Below are 19757 nucleotides of genomic sequence, written 5' to 3'. Positions count from 1 at the left end.
TGTTATTGGTGAAACTATTAACATTAGTAAAATGTGTAACTCAGTAAACCATACAGTAAAATGTTCGATAATATTAGAAGAGTTGTAATCAAAATGTTACCTGCTTGACTCAGTTCTAATTGCATATTTTTATAACTCTTAAAGTGAAATTCAACACAGAAAGGTTACCTGCACAAGTTTATGAAAAAAGAAATTAAAAGTAAGAACTTTTGGTAGTTAAAGAATAATAAACATTAATAAAAAAAAGAAATGCAAAATGTATTTAAAAATAAATATGGTGGAAAATAAGTCAATAATTTAAGTATGTTTATAAAACATCAGGAAAATATCACACCAAGCTAATGATTTGCAGTATTATACTCTCACTATTAATGCCTTGCTATGTGGTTCTAGAATTATAAGCAACTTTTGAGACAGTAATGACTTTGATTAAAAAACAAATTTGCCTTACCGATCCCAGTTATACCTTCAGTTCATAAGATACAGGGGAATTTGGGCACATTTTGAAAAAAAAGGTAGGTTTTAAGGGCTGAAAAATATGGTAATTGTAAATGAAGGTCATTTTCCCGTCATAATGGCCAATGCAATACAATTTTTGAAAATGGAAAATATTGTATTGACTCAGTAACATGGAAAAGTTAGTCTTCTTAACTGAAACTACTGTAAACAATCTCTAAAGCTTGGAGCAAGCATGAAAATATAAATGATTTAATCCTGAATTTTATTTTTGAGGCCTTAAACAAATTATACAAAAATTAAGTGAAATTGCTCAGCTTGCAAATTAAACAAATGGTCATTAATCCTTTGTCCTGTCCATCCGAAAATCAACCATTAATTTATGAATGCTATTTCAACAGTTAAGTAAGCAAGATATTGATTTAATAAACAATGAGCACCATTCATACAGTTAATCAGTCCTGTCAAAAAAGAGTTTTATTCTGATTTTATGTGAAGATGATATAGAATTGGGAAGACTCCTAATGAATCAATAATGCATATAAATTGCTGTAAAACCTACAATATAATTAACCTGCAAACACAAGAAAAATGTTGGTGTGACTCATTTGGCCATGCAAAGAGTATTAATGTTTCCCCAGACCAAGAAAGGGGCAGTTTCCAGAAAAAAAAGGGCATTTTAATTCACTTAAAAGTGCACTTTTGAACAGAAATTGTAGTAGAAAGGGAGCTTTTTTTTTTCCTTTTTTGCATATTATATGCATACAGAGCTCACGTAAAAAAATCTTTTAAAAGTGTAGTTTAAAAGAGAGTTAAAAAACTTAAATTCAGATTTATGTCCAAATTAAATGAAAAGGAAAAGGGGGGAGTAATGTTTCAATTACAAAAAAAAAAAAAAAAAAAAAAAAAAAAAATGCTTACTTTTGTGATGAAGCTTTGTTAAAACTTCAAAAGGTCAAGGAGGGTGCATTGAGAAATGCAAGAAAGAAGGCTGGGCACAGAGCCTTCCTAAAAATGCCTGGGGGAAACACTAAATATACAATGAAAAATTCATATTTTAAAGAACTAAATTTGATAAAACTCTAACCTTTAGTTCAGTAGCGATAAAAAAAATCAGAAATTAAATTACTATAAAATATTTTAAAAAATAACTTAAAGAATATTACAAATGTACAAGTGAAGAGAACAGATTTTGATTTAGAAGTGGTTTAAAAATTTATAATATAGTCAATCTAACCGGGATAGTAAAACACAAGGGGTTTTTTTATATAAAAAATGATGCAAATTATTTGATTTGGTTCAGTAAAATCAGGCAAGCGACCTGAGTTTTTCTTGACTTTAAAAACAAAAATATCTGTGCTGTACATGAAAAAATAAAGTATAAATCTAAACATATGAAGTGAGAAATATTCATCAGAATGAACAGAAAATATTATTTGCATAGCGTCGGCATCACAACATACTTTTCAGTATTTTAAATATTCAACAGATTTATTAACCAAACACCCTTTTTATATAAATAGTCTATATAATACATAACAACATACTGACTGGTTGATACAACCCATGCCAACAGATACAATTTGTTCCCTACAGGATAACAATATATTACATAAAATTTACTTTTACGAAACTTTAATGACTTTGTACAATATCTTCAGAGTCAGTTGGTGCTGAATCTTCAGAGTGCTGTGACATTCTAAGTGCAATGGCTTTGAGAACAGATGTGCTACTGTACGTATCAATGCTGCTTTTTAATTCTGAGAGGGATTTCTCAATCTGAAACAAAGTTTCGTATCAAATTAGTAACTGAATAAACTGAATTCATGTGCAGGGAAAAGCTAGAATGTTGAATTAGGAATATGCAAATTCATTCTTGAATGCATAAAAATTTGAGCTCATTTAAAGAAGTAAAGAAACTTGTGAAAAAATTTCGAGCTGTGGCTCTTAATAGGCCAGAGTAAATTTGAACTTCCCCGAATCTGAACGTAGCTCAGCCCCAATTAGTTTGGATCTTTGAGCTTCCATTGTCACTGTATTGCATAAAAATAGAACCTCAAATGATGTACAGTAAACTCCCGATTATCGGCGGTCGGACTATCTGTGTGTCTTTCCAATTTCTTTTTTAACCAGTGATGACTTACAACTAACAGACTTTTTTGTTAAAATTTGAGATTCATATATTTTAGGTATTATATACACTAGTATTGTTCTTTATTTTTATTTATTTATTTTTTTGCATTATCCACGGGTTTCACTTATTCATAGTTAAAGTTCCACCCTATTCCGCCAATATTCGGGAGTTGACTGTAGTTCATTCAAAAAGAATTGGAGAACAGAAGAAGGAAGAAGCTAAGAGATTCAAACGAAAGAGCTATTAGAATTATCAACATAATTAAATTATAAGAAGGAGGACATCATTCATTGGTCTCCCCCTTGACAACCATTACTAAACATATTATTTAAATAAATACAGAGTGCAACTGGAAAATGGATGACAGTTATTTAATCAACTCATGCATATTTTAGAATTTTACTTTTTATATATTAGGAAAATATTGGAGCATTAAACACAAAACTTTTTTTTAGAATAAGGATTGAAGCAACTTACTAAATGTATTAATTTAATCACTTCACTTAGAGCATCCCGCCACCTCTCTGTTTCTGCACGATGAAGAGCATCTTGCTTGTGGAGCAAATGGATATAATCTTCTTTCGTTAAAGACTGACTGCAAAAACAAAAGACACATGGCTCAAACAAATGTTTGACTTAAGAAATCTTGAGGCATGTGAAAATCTCCATTTTATCACTCACAGAATCATGTTAAACGAACTCGAGAATATATTACATAATTGTTAACTATAAAATCAGTAGAAAAATTGAATAGAGTAGGGTTAATTATTCTTTCATTTAAAGCTGTTAACTACTTTTTTGAATAACTTATTACTTATTATCATCAGATATTTTTGAAAATATTTGAGTAAATAGAATAATATTTAAAACTTTTCACTTTTCTTGAACAAAAGGAAATATTTCGTATTTTTTCGTAATTTTTTTTAAAGGTCATTTAATTTCATCACAACAATTCATTCATTAATAAGTTTTTGTCACTTTAGTTAAAAGTTTATGCAAAAAGGGAAAAGGGGTTTTGCAATTTTTAGAGATCTAAATAAAAAGTTTCGAAGGTATAATTAAAAAAAAAAATCCCATGCAAAAATTACAGTTTGACTGGATGATGAAGTAAAATAATTCAAACTTTCATTTAAACAAACATATTTACTTACCAATTTATTTAGTAATTATTTTTGTTAGCTCGCTTACCTATCTGAATATTCCCATACAGGAGGGGACGATTTTGAACTTTGATCTTCCAAAGACCACAGTTTGTAGAACAACAACATATTTAGAAAGACAAGAATTACTAACCTAAAATATGGAAATAAATACATTTCTAAGCGAAAAAAGTGCAGAGAAAACATAAAAAATAATAACAAAAAAAAAAAACTATTACATGCATTGGAATAATTACAAACTCAAATGAGTTTTACTAAGAGCTGTGAGAATTTCAACAGTACATTCGACATATACACAGTATGTCAAATATCAAGAGCAAACCCTCGGGTTTTACAAATATTCATTTTATATTATTCAGATCATTTCAGCTCACTATGTAGTCTGATGTATAGAAATAGCAAAGTGTAATGCAACACAAAGAAAACGCTAGTCTAAGATTTTTAAGATGAGAGTCAGAGGGGAGGGGACCAGATCAATATCATTAATGAGAAAACAATTTTTCATCAAATATTCTTTACATCAGGATATAAGTAAAAGTCATCATAAAAGAGGAACAACTTTTATGTGAGGCACAACACAGTTCCTTGTACAACTAAGCACTATCAAGTGTACTAGAAATTTATTCCCAGAAAACAAAAATTATTGCTCAATATCAAAGACATCAGAGGTTTTATTTTCAAAAGGAAATAAAAAACTGTTGTTAAGTAGAAGAAACGATGAAAGACAAACACAAAATAATGTTTTGCATATTTCCTGTTCCAATGTGAGATGTTATTTCTGAGTAATATTGAACTTATATTGTTCAAAGTTCACATCGATACTGAAGTTATAGGACTTAAGTCGGCTCAAAAATTTGATTATCTTTAGTAAAATGGAACTAGATATTTTAGCAAATTCAGCAAAAGAAGAAAAAAAAAGTCAAATACTGTAACATGCTTTGAATGAGCATCACACATGGACAGAAAGAATCTGGTTTTAAAGTGACAAAAAAGGCATTTTGAAAATAATTTAAATAATTTTGAATTTGTTGCACATAAAATGTTTCCATTCACAAAAATAATAAATCATAATATACAGCAAAAAAGTGCAGCATTAATAAATTCAAAAACAAATAAATAAATAACATAGTTGGTTTGCTAAGAACTTGGTTGTTTGTTTGCTTGCTTTTGATGCAGCATATGCAGAAAGTAAAAACTTTGCAACAGTTTAATTTCTAAAGTTAACTATAAAATATTTTCAATGAAGAAATGAGTTTAAAAAAAAAAGAAAAAGGTCCTGAACTGAATTTGACATGAATGTAACAGAATATCATATGTTAAGTGCAAAAAAATTAATTTCTAAAAAACACAAATGAATTTTCAAACATTTGGAATAATCTACTATTATTGCATTAATGCTTGTGAACTTGTTTAGTGAAATGATAATAACCGATGAAACTTATCAAAAACATCATGAAAATCACTTACGTTATTAATATTACACGTATAACAATGTCTGGCGTTGATCCCAAAGATGCTAAATCAATGCCCGAAAAGGATGGTCCTAAGGAGCACAAAATAGAAGTAAAATATACATTAACACTTCAGAAAATATTAAAACTTTAAGCAAGACATTAAATATCTGCACATATACATGTATAACATGCATTTTAGATCTAAAACATTACTGACATTAATAAAATGCTTTCATTAGAATCAAAAAATATAAAATCGGATTAGATGAACATTTAGAAAAAATTAAAGACCTAAATATGCACATCATACAACTTTTAAGATAATATTCAAATTCAAAATTTTCAAATATATGCTTCTCTACATAGTACAAAATGAAGTCTCCAATAAACGTCTGTTTGAATGTGCAAAACTCGAGAACTACCAGGTCCATTTCACTGAAATTATCATAGTATCTTTCTTTCAGCAGTAGAAAGGTTTGCAAACCAGTTCGAAAAGAGTCCAATAAATAGTTTTTTTTTTTTTAAATTACAATTTAGGGCCAGTTTTCACATAAATTGCCGAATATGGGGGTGAAAAATTACTTGCACATATTACTATTATATATCATTGGAAAGGTTAGAACTTTCTGCGTTCCCTGCAATTTGTTTTAATACCCTAATTTTATTACAGCAGGAGTTATTTGCGTTTGTAGCTCGAATTTTTTAAGCTTAGCTGAAATTTAGGCACTACTTTCTTCATTAAATCTATCAATGAAAAGTGAAAGAATTGTCCCACTGTTTTCTTTTTCATACCACTGGAAAAAGCAATATCTTTTACTTCAGATGTATCTCAACCTATGGTCGAAAAACTAAGCTTCTATCTAAAAAGGAAAAAAGTTACAAACTGTTTTAAATCAAGTTTGATAAAATCTCATCTCCGTTCAAGTTGTTAAAACCATTTATTTTGCGTTTCCATGGTTACTCTTTTTGAATTCATTGTTTCTTTCCTTCTTTCTTATTTTAATTCCTTAAAATTATTTTATTTTGTGTTTCCATGGTTACGCTTTTAAAGTTCATTGTTACTTTCTCATTTTAATTTCTTAAAAGTATTTTAATATTTGTCGTCATAATTCGGAAGGGAAATTTTGCATGATGATTTTTTCTTTTATTTAAGCCTGATCGTTGAACATATGTCATTTGACACAACTTTTACTTTCAAGGTAGACTGGACAATAATTTATAAACCTATCATAAAAAACACAGATGTAAATAAACAGTAGTAAGTATCACTCAGAATAACTTATTACTTAGCTTTCAGGGGCGCCCATCCCGATCTAAGTATGATGGTACACCCCCTTAAATCCTACAAAGTACCCCTTGGAATGAGACTGGTTCCATTGTATCAAAAACAAAAGTAAATAAGACTATGAATCAAGGAAAGAAATTAAAGAAAATAATTGCATTACGAACCTATGTTTCTTATGATTGCTGGTCTTTGTAATGTTCTTGACACATCTTTTAAAGGTTCACACTTAATCGAATCAAATTTCATCCTCTTTCGTCTACGAGGTTTTTTATTTAAGCTCTGTTGACTAGATACTTCTGCCTCTTTATTGAGCGCACTTGCTAAATGCAAAATCAACAGTGAAATCAAAGAATAACTTAAATATATATCAGCTAATTTAATGCTACAAAACTGACTGAAGTAATACACTATAACATAATACATTAAGAATACTTACCTAAGTCGGTTGCAAAATCAGCTAAGCCTTGCATTGCACTTTTTTCTATTAAAGCTACAAAAAAATAAATAAATAAATAAATAAAAAAAAATAATATATATATATATATATGTATATATATATATATATATATATATATACATATATAATAATCACGCTAGGAATATATAAATTGATAATTTACAAATAAAATATACAGGAAACATCTGGGGGAAGGAATAAAATAATAACAGAAATAAATTTTATCCCAAAAAAAAAAAAAATTACAACTTAAGTAAACTGGGTTTTTTTTTTCCATAACTCATGTCCTATTACAGTGGTTCTCAAGAACATAAGGCAGCGTTAATATTTTTTAAAAATAGAATGAAAAGAGAAACAAATAAAATTTACATTTATGACATTGTCGACTTTTTTTTAAAAAATGTTTTTGGTGCAGTTCTCACCCCATACATTTTTGAATCTGGGTTTTTAATTTTTGCTTACATATTGTCAAAGCTTACATATTTTCCTTACATATTGTTAAGAAAGATAATTCAAAGTGTATACCAGTGCTTGGATATGCAAAACCCAGTTTGGAATTCAACTCGAAGCTCAATTTAATTTTAAGCACTTTACTATTATTTCTATTTTATTAATACATTATTACTATTATCATTATTATTATTATTATTCAATGGGGAGGAGGGGCAGCACTTTTCAAACTTTTCACAATCGCTTAGGGTGGCAGAATGACCTCCGGTGGCTTCCCATCGGGGCGACACTGGAGGGGAGGGGGGGGGGGCACAATTTCTCAAGTTCGCCAGGCCCCATAGGTAAGCTACTGGTCACATGTAGTAATACTAATTTTCGATGGTAAGAGAATTTTCTATTGCAGTAAATATAACTGTGTATCTCTCTGCTTCCCTATTATCTTTCACAAATCGGAAAACTAACAATGAAAAAAACATAAAATTACATGAACCATTTCCAATTTAAAGTCAGCGGTATGACACAGTAGTTAATGCCCAAGTCTGCAGGTATATGTCCACTACGACAGTTTACCTTTACTACTAGGAGCTGGATCTAAGCTTGGGAGCAGAGGTTTCAGAAAAAAAAGACGATGTTTTAAACTCTCATTTTTGTCACAAGAATTGGTTAATGCTTTAACAGTTTAAGTAGCAATACTAGGAAAACAATAGGATTTTGAATCAGTCAGAAGTTTAAAAAAAAAAATAGTAAGAATTTTTTACACCTTATTACTCTGCATCAGCTGGCATGCCACAGAATTTCGGGTTCACCAGATTTTCAATAACTTTTGCATAGTAAATAATAAGCAAGAAAATAGTCTTAACATTTGTGAAGGAATAGAAAATGCAAAACAATGACCACACTACACAGGATGATCTCTTTCCCGCTTATTCAGTTGCATTGTAGTCATCACAATTACAAACTAAACAAATTTTACATATGAATGAAAATTTTTATGCTTTAATTTTATGAAATTGGAAGTAGGGTTTGTAATTTGAAATAAAGCCTACATATACCACAAGATTAATTCAAGTTTGTTTATGACAAAGCACAATTTATCAGTAAAAATCGTTTTTTTTTTTCAGAAAAAAAACCCCGAAAGGTGTATTGCAAAACTTTTAATGATGTTTACTAGCTCACATAAGGAATACATTTAAAAGAGACACTCTTATACATTTTCATAATAAAACCTTCTGTCTTACATTCTCTTGAACAAAAAAGGAAAAAAAATCAAAGAAAACTTACATTTCACTATTCCCCACACAGACTTTTTATACTTAACACATCCTGATACTCTTAACCGGCATTCTTTTTTTGAAACTCTTGTTAAGCAATAAACAGACTTTACTGTAAATGCATCACTATATGGAATTCCAGTATTTACAACATCACAATCTACTGTATAAACTTGACCAGGCTTGCTATGTTTCAGGAGTTTCTGAAAATGTAAATAACAAAAAATTCATTGTTAATCATAGTAAACAAACACATTTCAACAAGTTAACAGAAAGTTTTAACAGAATTTTATGCAATTTTATGTTATCATAAGTCTTTCTGTCATTTCAGAACAGTTAACCATTTGATGGACACAAACAAAACCTCTTTACTCACAAGCTGACTACTAGTAAACAATGCTTTTTGCAGGTGAGAAAAAATTTGCAAGTTTAATCAATTTTCATGGGCAAACACATTTATAATATTTATAACTTCATTTAAAATGCTTCTAGATAGCAAATTTAGTACAATATATTGTACAAGCGCAAAGAAAACTTGAGTAATAATTTCCAACATCAAGTGGAATTACAGTTTTTATACCTTCAAATCTGATTCAATGAGACATTTTTTGTTGACTTCAGCTGCTGTCCAGATTACGCTTTTTACTATTATTGACACAATAAGCAAAAAAAGAAACTTTTTTTTCTAAAGACGAGTTTGGAGAAGGTTTTGTGAAGATGAGGGCAGATTTTGCAGCCTATGGGACACCATAAATCAAGTTCATTAACCCGTTCGGGACGGCAGCTGTTACACGCCAACTGTGCGTACAGGCAGGGGCAATTTCTCCCACTAAGCCTAATTCGCAGTTTCGGAAAGTATGCATTACATAACAATGAATAAAATGTACACTTCGCATAGAAACGAAACCATTTTTTAATATATGATAAAATACCTATGTCATAATTTCAATCATAACAAAAAATTTAATGAACAATAAAAAAATACAAAATATATTGTTTTTGATTGTAACTAAGATTATTAAAATTAGACAATATATTTTGCACAAAACTGGAAAAATATTTGCGCTTAATTGTTGTGAAATACTTGAAGAATATTGTAACAAATCATATTTTAAAGCCGCATGAAAAATTTCAAAGCACTGCGCAATGCGCATTTTACACTCATAGGTGATTCTGCTTAGAGCAAACGACACATCTCCATCTAAATTCTTTGCTTTCTTTTTCAGCGTATAATTTTAGAAAGTATCTACTGTATGAAGAACTAAAATAAAAATAATTCATAGTTGTTTCAATGTCGTCTGAAAGATCCATAAATGGATCAGTCATAAATTTAGATATTTCCTCCTCGTAAAGATGATGTGTTCACCATGGCTACACAAATGAATCTAAAAATAAAACCCATTTCTAGAATATCTCTCATGAAATCCCATTAGAAATGGAATCGAAACTAGAAACATCGATTTCAAAATGAGTATGCGTTTCCCTTTTCATTTGCTAGCACATGTTTATACTTTTTTTTTTTCACGAAATCCAATAAATCAGACACTTGACGGACCCCATTCCGACGTCAGAAAGAGAAATACTAATGTTCTAGACCAATCATCTGGATGGAACATGGATAAGTAACGCCATCTGATAGTAAACATTTCATTCCAAAATCGAGCCGCACACTAGCGTTGCTCGGATTCTTGAGTAGCATACACCGGAACACAAATAAGCGTGATTCGGACGGGATGAGCAGCCGCCGCTGACGCAAACGTGCGTAGTTCGTCCCGAACGGGTTAAAAGTAGCATGACTCTAGAATCATATGTTGATATACTAGCTGAAAGATTATTACCTGAAGCACAATTGGTGGTGGTTTTGTTTTAGCAAGACAACTTACAAACATAAGTGGCTACTGGTCTTGAGTAGTATATAATGCTTATTACTGACACACTCTGGATCTGTGTTCGTGACCTTGACAAAATCCACTTCCGCCCTGGTTCTGCATTCGTGACCTTCAGAAACTCAACTTCCGCTCTGGCTGCCCTGAAATGAACCCAGCAAGAAATCTCTCTCAAATCCACAGCTGTGGCTGCCCTGTAATGAACCCAGCAAGAAATCTCTCACAAATCCACAGCGGTGGCTGCCCTGAAATGAACCCAGCAAGAAATCTCTTCTGCATCGGTTGTCCTGAAGTAACCGATTCCAACGAATCCACAACAATGGTCGTCCTTGCGTTTGGCTCGAAGATCATTCAGCGAGATGTGTGTGTGTGTATTTTTAGACACTTTTTCTTTAATATTTTCTCGTAAAATAACTTTTGTAATAAAAAAGTTGAAAAAATTTATATTTTTAGCTAATAAACTAGCTGAAAAATACTACAGACAAATAGCTTTATGCAATGGATGACCTTCGTTGTAACTTACTTTTTTTTTCCATTTGTTTTTCAGTGAAACATTGAATAAGTTTAAAAAAAAAAAAAAAAATATATTTTTAGCCACAAACAAATAGTTTCCGTGCGATGAATGACCTTCATCGTAACTTTCATTTTTATTTGCTGAAGAGGTCAGCAAAACATTTTATGATATCGTTGCCCCCCTAAAATGAATGCCCCCCAGCAAGAAATCTCTTCCGCATCGGTTGTCCTGAAGTAACCGATTCCACGAATTCACAACAATGGTCATCCTTGTGTTTGGCTTGAAGGTCATTTAGCAAGATGTGTGTGTGTGTGTGTGTATTTTTAGATACTTATTCTTTGATATATTCTCGTAAAATGACTTTATAATAAAAAAGTTGAAAGAAATTTATATTTTTAGCTAATAAACTAGCTGAAAAATACTGTAAACAAATAGTTTTCCTGTGATGAATGACCTTCATCGTAACTTTCATTTCTATTTGTTGAAGAAGTCAGTGAAACATTTTATGATATTGTTTTCTTTTTTAGTGACATGAGCATAACCTTTAATTTTCTTGTCTCGTTTTTGCATAACCGGATTCGCGAAAATTAATTTTCTTGTGCACAATCGAAACTTTTTCAATCAAGTCACGTTTCTCTGAAACCCAATCTCTTGGACAAACCATGATAATCATTTATTTTTCCTTATTCAAGACTCGTCAAGGTTAACGAATGAAAAATAAGTATTTTGCATGTGTGGAAGATTTACACTCCTTATTAATGGGAAACTGTTAGGAAAGTGGTTAATCATTGAAAAGATCAAATAATTATTTGTTATGCTAACGAATGTCGAAATTTATTGTGTATATTATTATTTTGAATTTTTAACGAGTTGTAATTTCTTTTCGAGAGATGGTAATTTTCCAATATTAACATCATTTTCTCTTAAGCAGATAAGGTTTGTGCTTGCTTTTAATTAGTCCCCCCCCCCCCATATGGTTGGAAATTTACGTTAAACATGACTAAATTTGATCTTATGAGTCTCTCTTATTCGCTTTTGCATTCTTTTCAATTTTTTTTAAATTATAAATATGTAACTATCTGAAAATATGTTTTCAATCGATTATGCTTTACCTCTATGCAAATTTTCAAGGCACAACATAATTTCTAAATGTTGTCTTGATAACTATAAAGCCAAATAGTGAGACAGAACAACAAACCAATACTGGTGACAAAAGTAATCATTTGTTATGCTATCAAATTTGTCAAATTTTAATACAGTTCAGACGCATAATTAAAAAAATCATGAAGATTAATGCAATTGATGGTTGGAATAAATTGTTCAAAGGACAAATGCATTCAAAATTAAACTCGAAATTAATTTTCACAAAAAGGCTAAGTGATCAGGGAAATGGAAACAATAAAACATTGCGCACAAAAGCACACCAAAATGCGATTCATCTCACCATCTAGTAATGACAATATCATTTTGCAATCTTTACGATATTTTTGTTTAATGATATTCTATTAGTTCGTGCTTTTGAAATCTAAAATGTTTTGTATCGATACACTGATTTTGGTTCTGTATCATGAAAAAAGAAATGTATATTCAAAAATATAAGAAGTTATTGAATAAGTTAAAATTAAAAATTCTATTTAATTGAAGCTATTTAATATTTTCATCCGAAAATACCGATACTTTACCTCAGCAAATACCGGTATTACGAATTTGCAAAAATGTTCTAAATACAGGGATTCGATATATCGGTATTGCAATCACTACCAGACTTTTTATAAATTAATTGAATAATTTCACAGCTGCTATTTTGAAATATACCACGTTTTTAGATTTGTCAAGACGTTGTTGTTCTAAAGGATTTTGGAGATAGTCGAGAAAGTCCCTTATTAATGTGAAACGTATCCGTATGTATCTGGAAAATAATACTGAATACAAAGAACACATTGTAAAACTATTTGCTGTACTTCTTTACTTACCTGCAAAAAAAGAATACATTGATGTTATCGAGATTGAATCTGTCACAAGCAGTGGCATACCATTTAAATTTTTTGTCTGGAAGTACAAATTTGTACTTTCATTTAGATACAAAATCGTATAAATCAACTTGGAAATAAAACATTTAAAACTTCACCATAATAATGAGAAATAAGGAATGTTTTGTAAATCCTGTATGATAGGATTTTCTCGTAAAACAGCATTTTATTTACTCTGAAATTATTGTTTGAATATTAAATTTATTATTACCGAACGACGACTACAATTTTAGTATCTTGATTGAATTGCATAGACCTATTAGTTATGCATCAAATGTAACAAATACACAGGATACTATGATTTTTCACGAATATTTTTGTGAATCAACTTGCATTAAAAAATTAATTACATTCAAAAACGGCAAAAATATAAAAATTGGTAACACATCATTTTTTGATACGTCAGTAAAATTTAAGTTTGATTGTGTTGACATTGAAATTTTCGGAGCATTTTTAACATTCAAATATACATTTTTGTGTAAACTAAATGCTGCTTTACGTAAACTTCCGACCATAAAGGTTCACAAAAACATTTTTTTATTTTTGCAATCCTCACATTTTATTTGATGAAACAAATAAAGGAAAATTAGGGTTTTCTAAAACAGAATCGGTATGGATGGTTTCCGTCTTCAGGCGGAAATGGATTTGATATTGTTCAATTTGAACATTTCTTATATGAGATATAGATTTACAAAACAAAAGATTTACAAAAAAAAAAAAAAATCTTTTTTCAATAACAATACTTGTAACGTATTTTAATGTCGTTACGAATTTTTCAATGCAATTCGATTGATTCATATTTGTGAAAAATCAGTCCTGTTTATTTGTTACAACCAAAGCAGAGCGAATAGGTCTATGCAGTTTAATCGGAGGGGGTTACTAAATCTGTATCCGTTGCTCGGTAATGATGATTTGACTTCTTCAGTAATGCATTCGAAGACAGCAAAAGTACAAAAACGGGTGATACATCATTTCTGACGCATCAGAAAGTTTTTAAGTTCAAATGTGTTGAAACAGAAATTTTCTGAGCATATTCATACATAAGTTTTTGTGTACATAAAATGTTTCGTTACAAAAAAATCCGACCATACAGGATTTACTAATAAATAAATAAATAAATAAAAATACATTCCTTATCTATCATTAAAGCGTTAAAGTTTTAAAAATTTTATTTCTATGAAAAATGCTTTTAAATTTTGATGTTCAGCAACCAACGATAAATTAAGCAACTCTGAAGTTTTTAAAAACAAACTTGTCACTCAAAATACGATATTGTATACTACTTTTCAATCAAATTCGGAACATGACTGGTCAAGACAAACGAACACATCAAAACTTAATTTAATGGGGGGAGGGGGAACCTTAGAACAAACACGGATGCGATGCGAATGAAAAAAGAAAAAATCTTGGTTGATTGACTTCTAGCCGAACCTTCATCACCTTTCCACATGCACTTTCAATTCCATATAAATCCATTAACCCATTCACCCTCCTCCTTCCTCTCAACTTGTCTTGAATACTGATAATGAAAACTAAAACGGATTTTCAATGTCAGAGAAGATCGAACTTTTAGATAAAAAAAAAAGAAAGTCAAAAGTAATTATTCTTGTGTGTACTTTATCAAAACGATGCCTCCCCAATCAGACAATCCGAGAATGATGTGGGAAAGTAAGGTCATCGCAGCGAGGAAAATCAATTTCAAACTACTACTAACCTGTTCAACTTTTTTTTTTCTTCTTCTTCAAACGAAATATGCGGCAATCGAAGCAAACAGAAACAAGAAAATTCAAGGTCACAGCATCGTCGCCAAAGAGAAAACGCGTCTGGTCCGATAACATGCCATCCAAGGACGGCCTCCCCCCGGCTATGGATTTGTGATATATTTTCGCAGAATGACATTCGAGCCAAAACACAAGGACGAACAACGCTGTGGATACGTGAGCTAGTCCACTCAAGGACAGCCACAGCTGCGGATTTGAGAGAGATTTCTTGCTGGGTTCATTTCAGGGCAGCCAGAGCGGAAGTCGAGTTTCTCAAGGTCACGAACGCAAAACCAGGGCGGAAGTGGATTTTGTCAAGGTCACGAACACAGATCCAGAGTGTGTCAGTAATAAGCATTAGATACTACTGTCTTGTGCATCACAGTTATGGTTTCAGGTTAACTAGAACTTCTGGATTGGCCTACAAGGAGCCATGATTTAAACCCCACAGAGAACATGTGGTGAGTGGCACACAATATACTAATAACAAGGATCTCACTTCATTCATTAAATTAGCGAGGAAAATCATTTTTAAAGACTTTATCTGGACTTTCTCAGGCAACAAGTTGATGATTAATATGAGTAACTGAAACATAAAGATGATTTTGCAAAATTTTAACGTTTCGAGACATTAAGGCCCATAGAATTTTCCCCATGTATCACCTAATACATTCTTCTTTATGTGTGGCTAAACAATTTTATTACAATTTAACTTCAAATAAATAAATTTCAAGAGATTTTTAATTGTGAGTAATAAATACAGTTTGATTTTGATATCAGTTGCTGAAAAAAAAACACTATTTTTTAATGAGTCCTTATATTTTTTCATAGCTGTCTTTACTCAACATCCTTTACACAAACTACACAATAAAACTCAACATAAATTTGCATAAAAGTGAATTACTTGTGTTTCTGTTGTTTGTGCACTTTTTGCCATAGAATGGTTTAAAGTAATGGTGTATGCAACTTGTCTCGTCTTCAAATCAGATTCTGGACAATGCTGCCAAGGGCTCTCACTTATTCCTAAAACACATATTCAGTAAATTAATTTCATGTACTTAAAACTACAACTGGAAGAAAAATATAACATACATGCACCCACATATGTATGCCATTAAACATATTCTTGTAATTGTATATACAGGGGTGATTTGGTACCAGAATGGCATTCCCATACTGCTTTTCCAAGAAAATAATTTCACTTACAATTGTGTTCAGTTAGTTTTTTCTTTGACAATAAGCTTTCATAGTTTTTTTTTTTTTTAATATTTTATTTTTATACAGCACTAGTCTAACAATACTCATGGAATTTTATAATAAAAATATCGCACTCATTCTTCTAAGAAAAAAAGTCAGCCTTTGCAGCCACTTTTCATTTGGTATAACCTAAGCTTCCATTCACATCTTAGCTACTCTTTGAAGTTTAAGAAGCAGTGGCGGCTCGTGGGAGGGGCCAGATGGGGCCCGGGCCCCCCTCACTTTTTTCAGACAATAATTTGTAACTTTTTATTTATTTTTCTCTTTTTTGCCTTTTACCGGTGCTGAGAGGGATGCAAACTACAGCGCCGGAAAGTGTACTAGATATAAACGTGAGATTCATAATTTTTGTGATGTAAATTATTTTCGTGATGTGCTTTTCAGCTTTTCCCTCCATGATTAATTAAATTCTAAATAAATTTCTGAAATTCAGGGGCTGAAAGTGCACCACCCGGCCGGCAATCATGAAAATAAACATGAGATTAATATCTTTCGTGATTTACTTAGTAGTTTAAGTATTTTATAGCTTGTCCTGTGTTTAAAATAAATTTAATTTTATTTATTTAACACAAATAATAATTTTAAAAAAAATTAAATATTAAAAAATATATATATATATTTTTTTCAAAAAATTGGGGGTGGGGGGGTGCACCCATGATCTGGCCCCCTCAGTTTATCACGGCAAGAGCCGCCACTGTTAAGAAGATATACTTGTATATGAGACTGAGCTACTGAATCTAAACCAAGTAAATGAGTGGCACAACTAGAAAACAAGTTGGGGAGAGCGGGATACACAGATTTCATAAATGATGCCTCTGATCTGAGGGCAGCAATCTATAAACAGCATAAATCCTGATTTACATAAGCAGTGGGGGAAAAAACAGTCAAAAGTTGCTGCTCACAAATTATCTAGGTTACAAATGAATGCACTTAATTTAGCAAGCACTTAAGTGGGGAAATTTTTCTAGTCAAAAAACATGAGAAAAACTTTGTTCAAAAAAACTTTGTTCTCTTCACCCCCCTCCCTCCATGAAGAGATTTGGAAAAAAAACATATATGCAAAGAGGGAGGGAACACTCTTTGTTTTCTCTACACAAAGAAAAAATATTGTTTCAATGTTTGGTAAGAATTATAATTCCTTGAATTTTTTGTATTTTTTTCCAAATTCTCAATATTTTTGCAGATTTTTTTTATAGCTTTAGAACTTCTCAATTTTTTAGTTATGTTTACCATCCTGTAATTAGATTTTGCATCATAATATAAATCTCCGTATCTTGTCTTTTATTTTAATAAAACTATTTTATGAAAATTAATATTATTTTAACATTATTTAATATTTTTTTCACAGCTAAACCTTCAACAAAAGAATATTAATTACCGTATGTTTTTCGGGATTCTAACAAATTATAATAAAACTTGCACCCAGAGAAAATAAGTGAAAAGATTTGGTCAATAGGAATGGGAAATACTTCATTCAAAACTTCTTTTCCTTCATGGCTTGGACAAGGACACTTAATTTCCATTTCTGAAAAGAGATTAAAAATACTTAGAAAGAGAAAATGAATGAAATATTAGTTTTATCATACAAGTTCATTAGTTAGAGAAAATTTAGAAAATTTGTGAATGATAAAAAATCACAAAAAAAAAAAAAAAGAATCGTCAATGTTTGTTCCACAAACACAAGTTTTACACATTGAACAGCATTTAAATAAGTTTAAATACTAAACAGATATTATTTATTTATTTATTTTTTATTTATTTCATTTTATTTATTTATTTTTTATTTTATTTTACTTATTTATTTATTTATTTCTTATTTATTTTTTTATTTTCTAATAAGTAAGCACAGCATGGAATAAATTATAATTAGAAAAATGATAAGTTGAAAAACATATGGAAAGAGTACTAAGGTGATGTTTCTAGCATTAGAGACACCCGTGGTGCAAAGATTTAAGGTGCTACATCTCCTAAATTTTAATCTGTTTTGTTTCCAAACATGATTGAAAAAATTTCAAATATTGTTATAAGTCTCAAAAAACATAATTTTAATTACTTAGCACAATAAAAGTTTACAACATTTTTGGAGTATCTTCTGAAGAAGGAATAATCATTAATAAAGTAAAAGATTTATGCCAAAGTCATTTTAGGATAAGTGTACAATGCCGGCAAAAAAAAAAATCTTTACATTTAGTTGGCAATTAAAAACTTTACATGCAAACTTCTTGCCAAGATTTTATTTCATGCTATATTTCAAGCTCCATAATATACCCTAGTTATTTGGCCAAATACTGAATATTCGGCCAGATTGTGGCCGAATATTTGGTTTTCTGCCAATTCACAAGGGAACATGCCAAATAAAATCATGACAAGAAAAAGTTATGTAAAGTTTTCAATTCCCAACCAAATGTAAAAAAAAAATTTGCCAGCACTGTACAAACTGCAGAATTAATTTTTATACTTTTGTGAAAGTATTTCTTATACCCACGGAGATATAAGCATTTCTTTCAAAATGCAAATTTTATTCTAAGGTTTTCGGCTTATAGCATGCAGAGTTTTACGTCAACCGTTACTAAACTTTCAGAATATATGACAGTATACAAGAGAAACATAATAATTAAAATTGAAATTTAAATATTGAAAATTTGTTGAAATATGAACGTTTAAAGCAGTTTAATGTTCACTGCATGCGCGCAAAAGATATAAATTTATAACTTTCATAATCCAAAGCCCAAATAGATCCTACACCTTGTGATAAAACTCGATATATTTAAAATTCAAAAAGTTATCAGCGATCTAATGACCCGAATTTCAATAATTCTTTGATAGGCCACTACTCATGAGGGATTGTTCGCAAATAATCTGTTTTTAATGTGATTCACACTGAATAACGGCAGGCAAGTGCTACCAGTTTGCTAACGACCCCTTATGATTCGTTGTCTATGCAAGAATTATTGAAATTCAGCTCACTAGACCGCTGATAACTTTTTGGATTTTAAAGATATTGAGTCAGAATTTTATCATGAGGTGTAGAATCTATCTGTGCTTTGAATTATGACAGTTATAAATTGACATCTTTCGCATGCATAGTGAAAATTCAATTGCTTTAAATGTTTATATTTCATCAAATTTTCAATATTTTGACATCAAATCTTTATACATAAAGGTCTACGCTCTGTCCGGGGTAAACTTCAAAACTACTGGAGGGATTTTAACCATTTTTTCACCATAGATAGCTACATAATTGGGGAACAACTTAGGCTATAATTTGTTCCTTAAAAACTTAGTTTTAAAAAGTTATGGTGGAAAACAGCAAATTTCATGTAATATCCCCATTCAATGATTAAATATAAAATCCATTGTTAGGAAAATTCGTTGCCTAAAAACAGCAATATTAAAAGTAATCATAATGTAAATTTTGAATCAAGGCCTCTCTGGAGCAAACATGACATTTATAGCTTTCTTAGGAGTTGCATCCTTATCTTTATACATAAAGGTCAACGCTCTGTCCGGATGTCCGGGGTAAACTTCAAAACTACTGGAGGGATTTTAACCATTTTTTCACCATAGATAGTTACATCACCATATGTAGAGTAAAGAAATATACATAGAGAGGCCCCGTCTATGGTAAAAAGGAGATGAAATT

General features: G+C 30.6%; 1 protein-coding gene across 1 annotated transcript in view; it reads right to left on the bottom strand.

The window, feature by feature from the left end:
* Positions 1-1520: 1520 nt before the first annotated feature.
* Positions 1521-19757, bottom strand: part of LOC129224890 (protein Aster-B-like) — a 57502-nt gene continuing 39265 nt past the window's right edge. Inside the window, exons 9-17 of the mRNA XM_054859439.1 lie at positions 17493-17639; positions 15762-15880; positions 8678-8870; positions 6926-6979; positions 6654-6809; positions 5218-5293; positions 3779-3883; positions 3068-3185; positions 1521-2235 (exon numbers count right to left, since the gene is read on the bottom strand). Of these exons, the coding sequence (XP_054715414.1) occupies positions 2092-2235; positions 3068-3185; positions 3779-3883; positions 5218-5293; positions 6654-6809; positions 6926-6979; positions 8678-8870; positions 15762-15880; positions 17493-17639 (1112 nt within the window). The 3' untranslated portion in view covers positions 1521-2091. The remainder of the gene's footprint in view (positions 2236-3067; positions 3186-3778; positions 3884-5217; positions 5294-6653; positions 6810-6925; positions 6980-8677; positions 8871-15761; positions 15881-17492; positions 17640-19757) is intronic.

Source organism: Uloborus diversus, chromosome 1 (assembly GCF_026930045.1).
Source record: "Uloborus diversus isolate 005 chromosome 1, Udiv.v.3.1, whole genome shotgun sequence".
Lineage (NCBI taxonomy): Eukaryota > Metazoa > Arthropoda > Arachnida > Araneae > Uloboridae > Uloborus > Uloborus diversus.
Note: the sequence above shows the minus strand (reverse complement) of the source record. Positions and strands in the feature narration are given on the sequence as shown.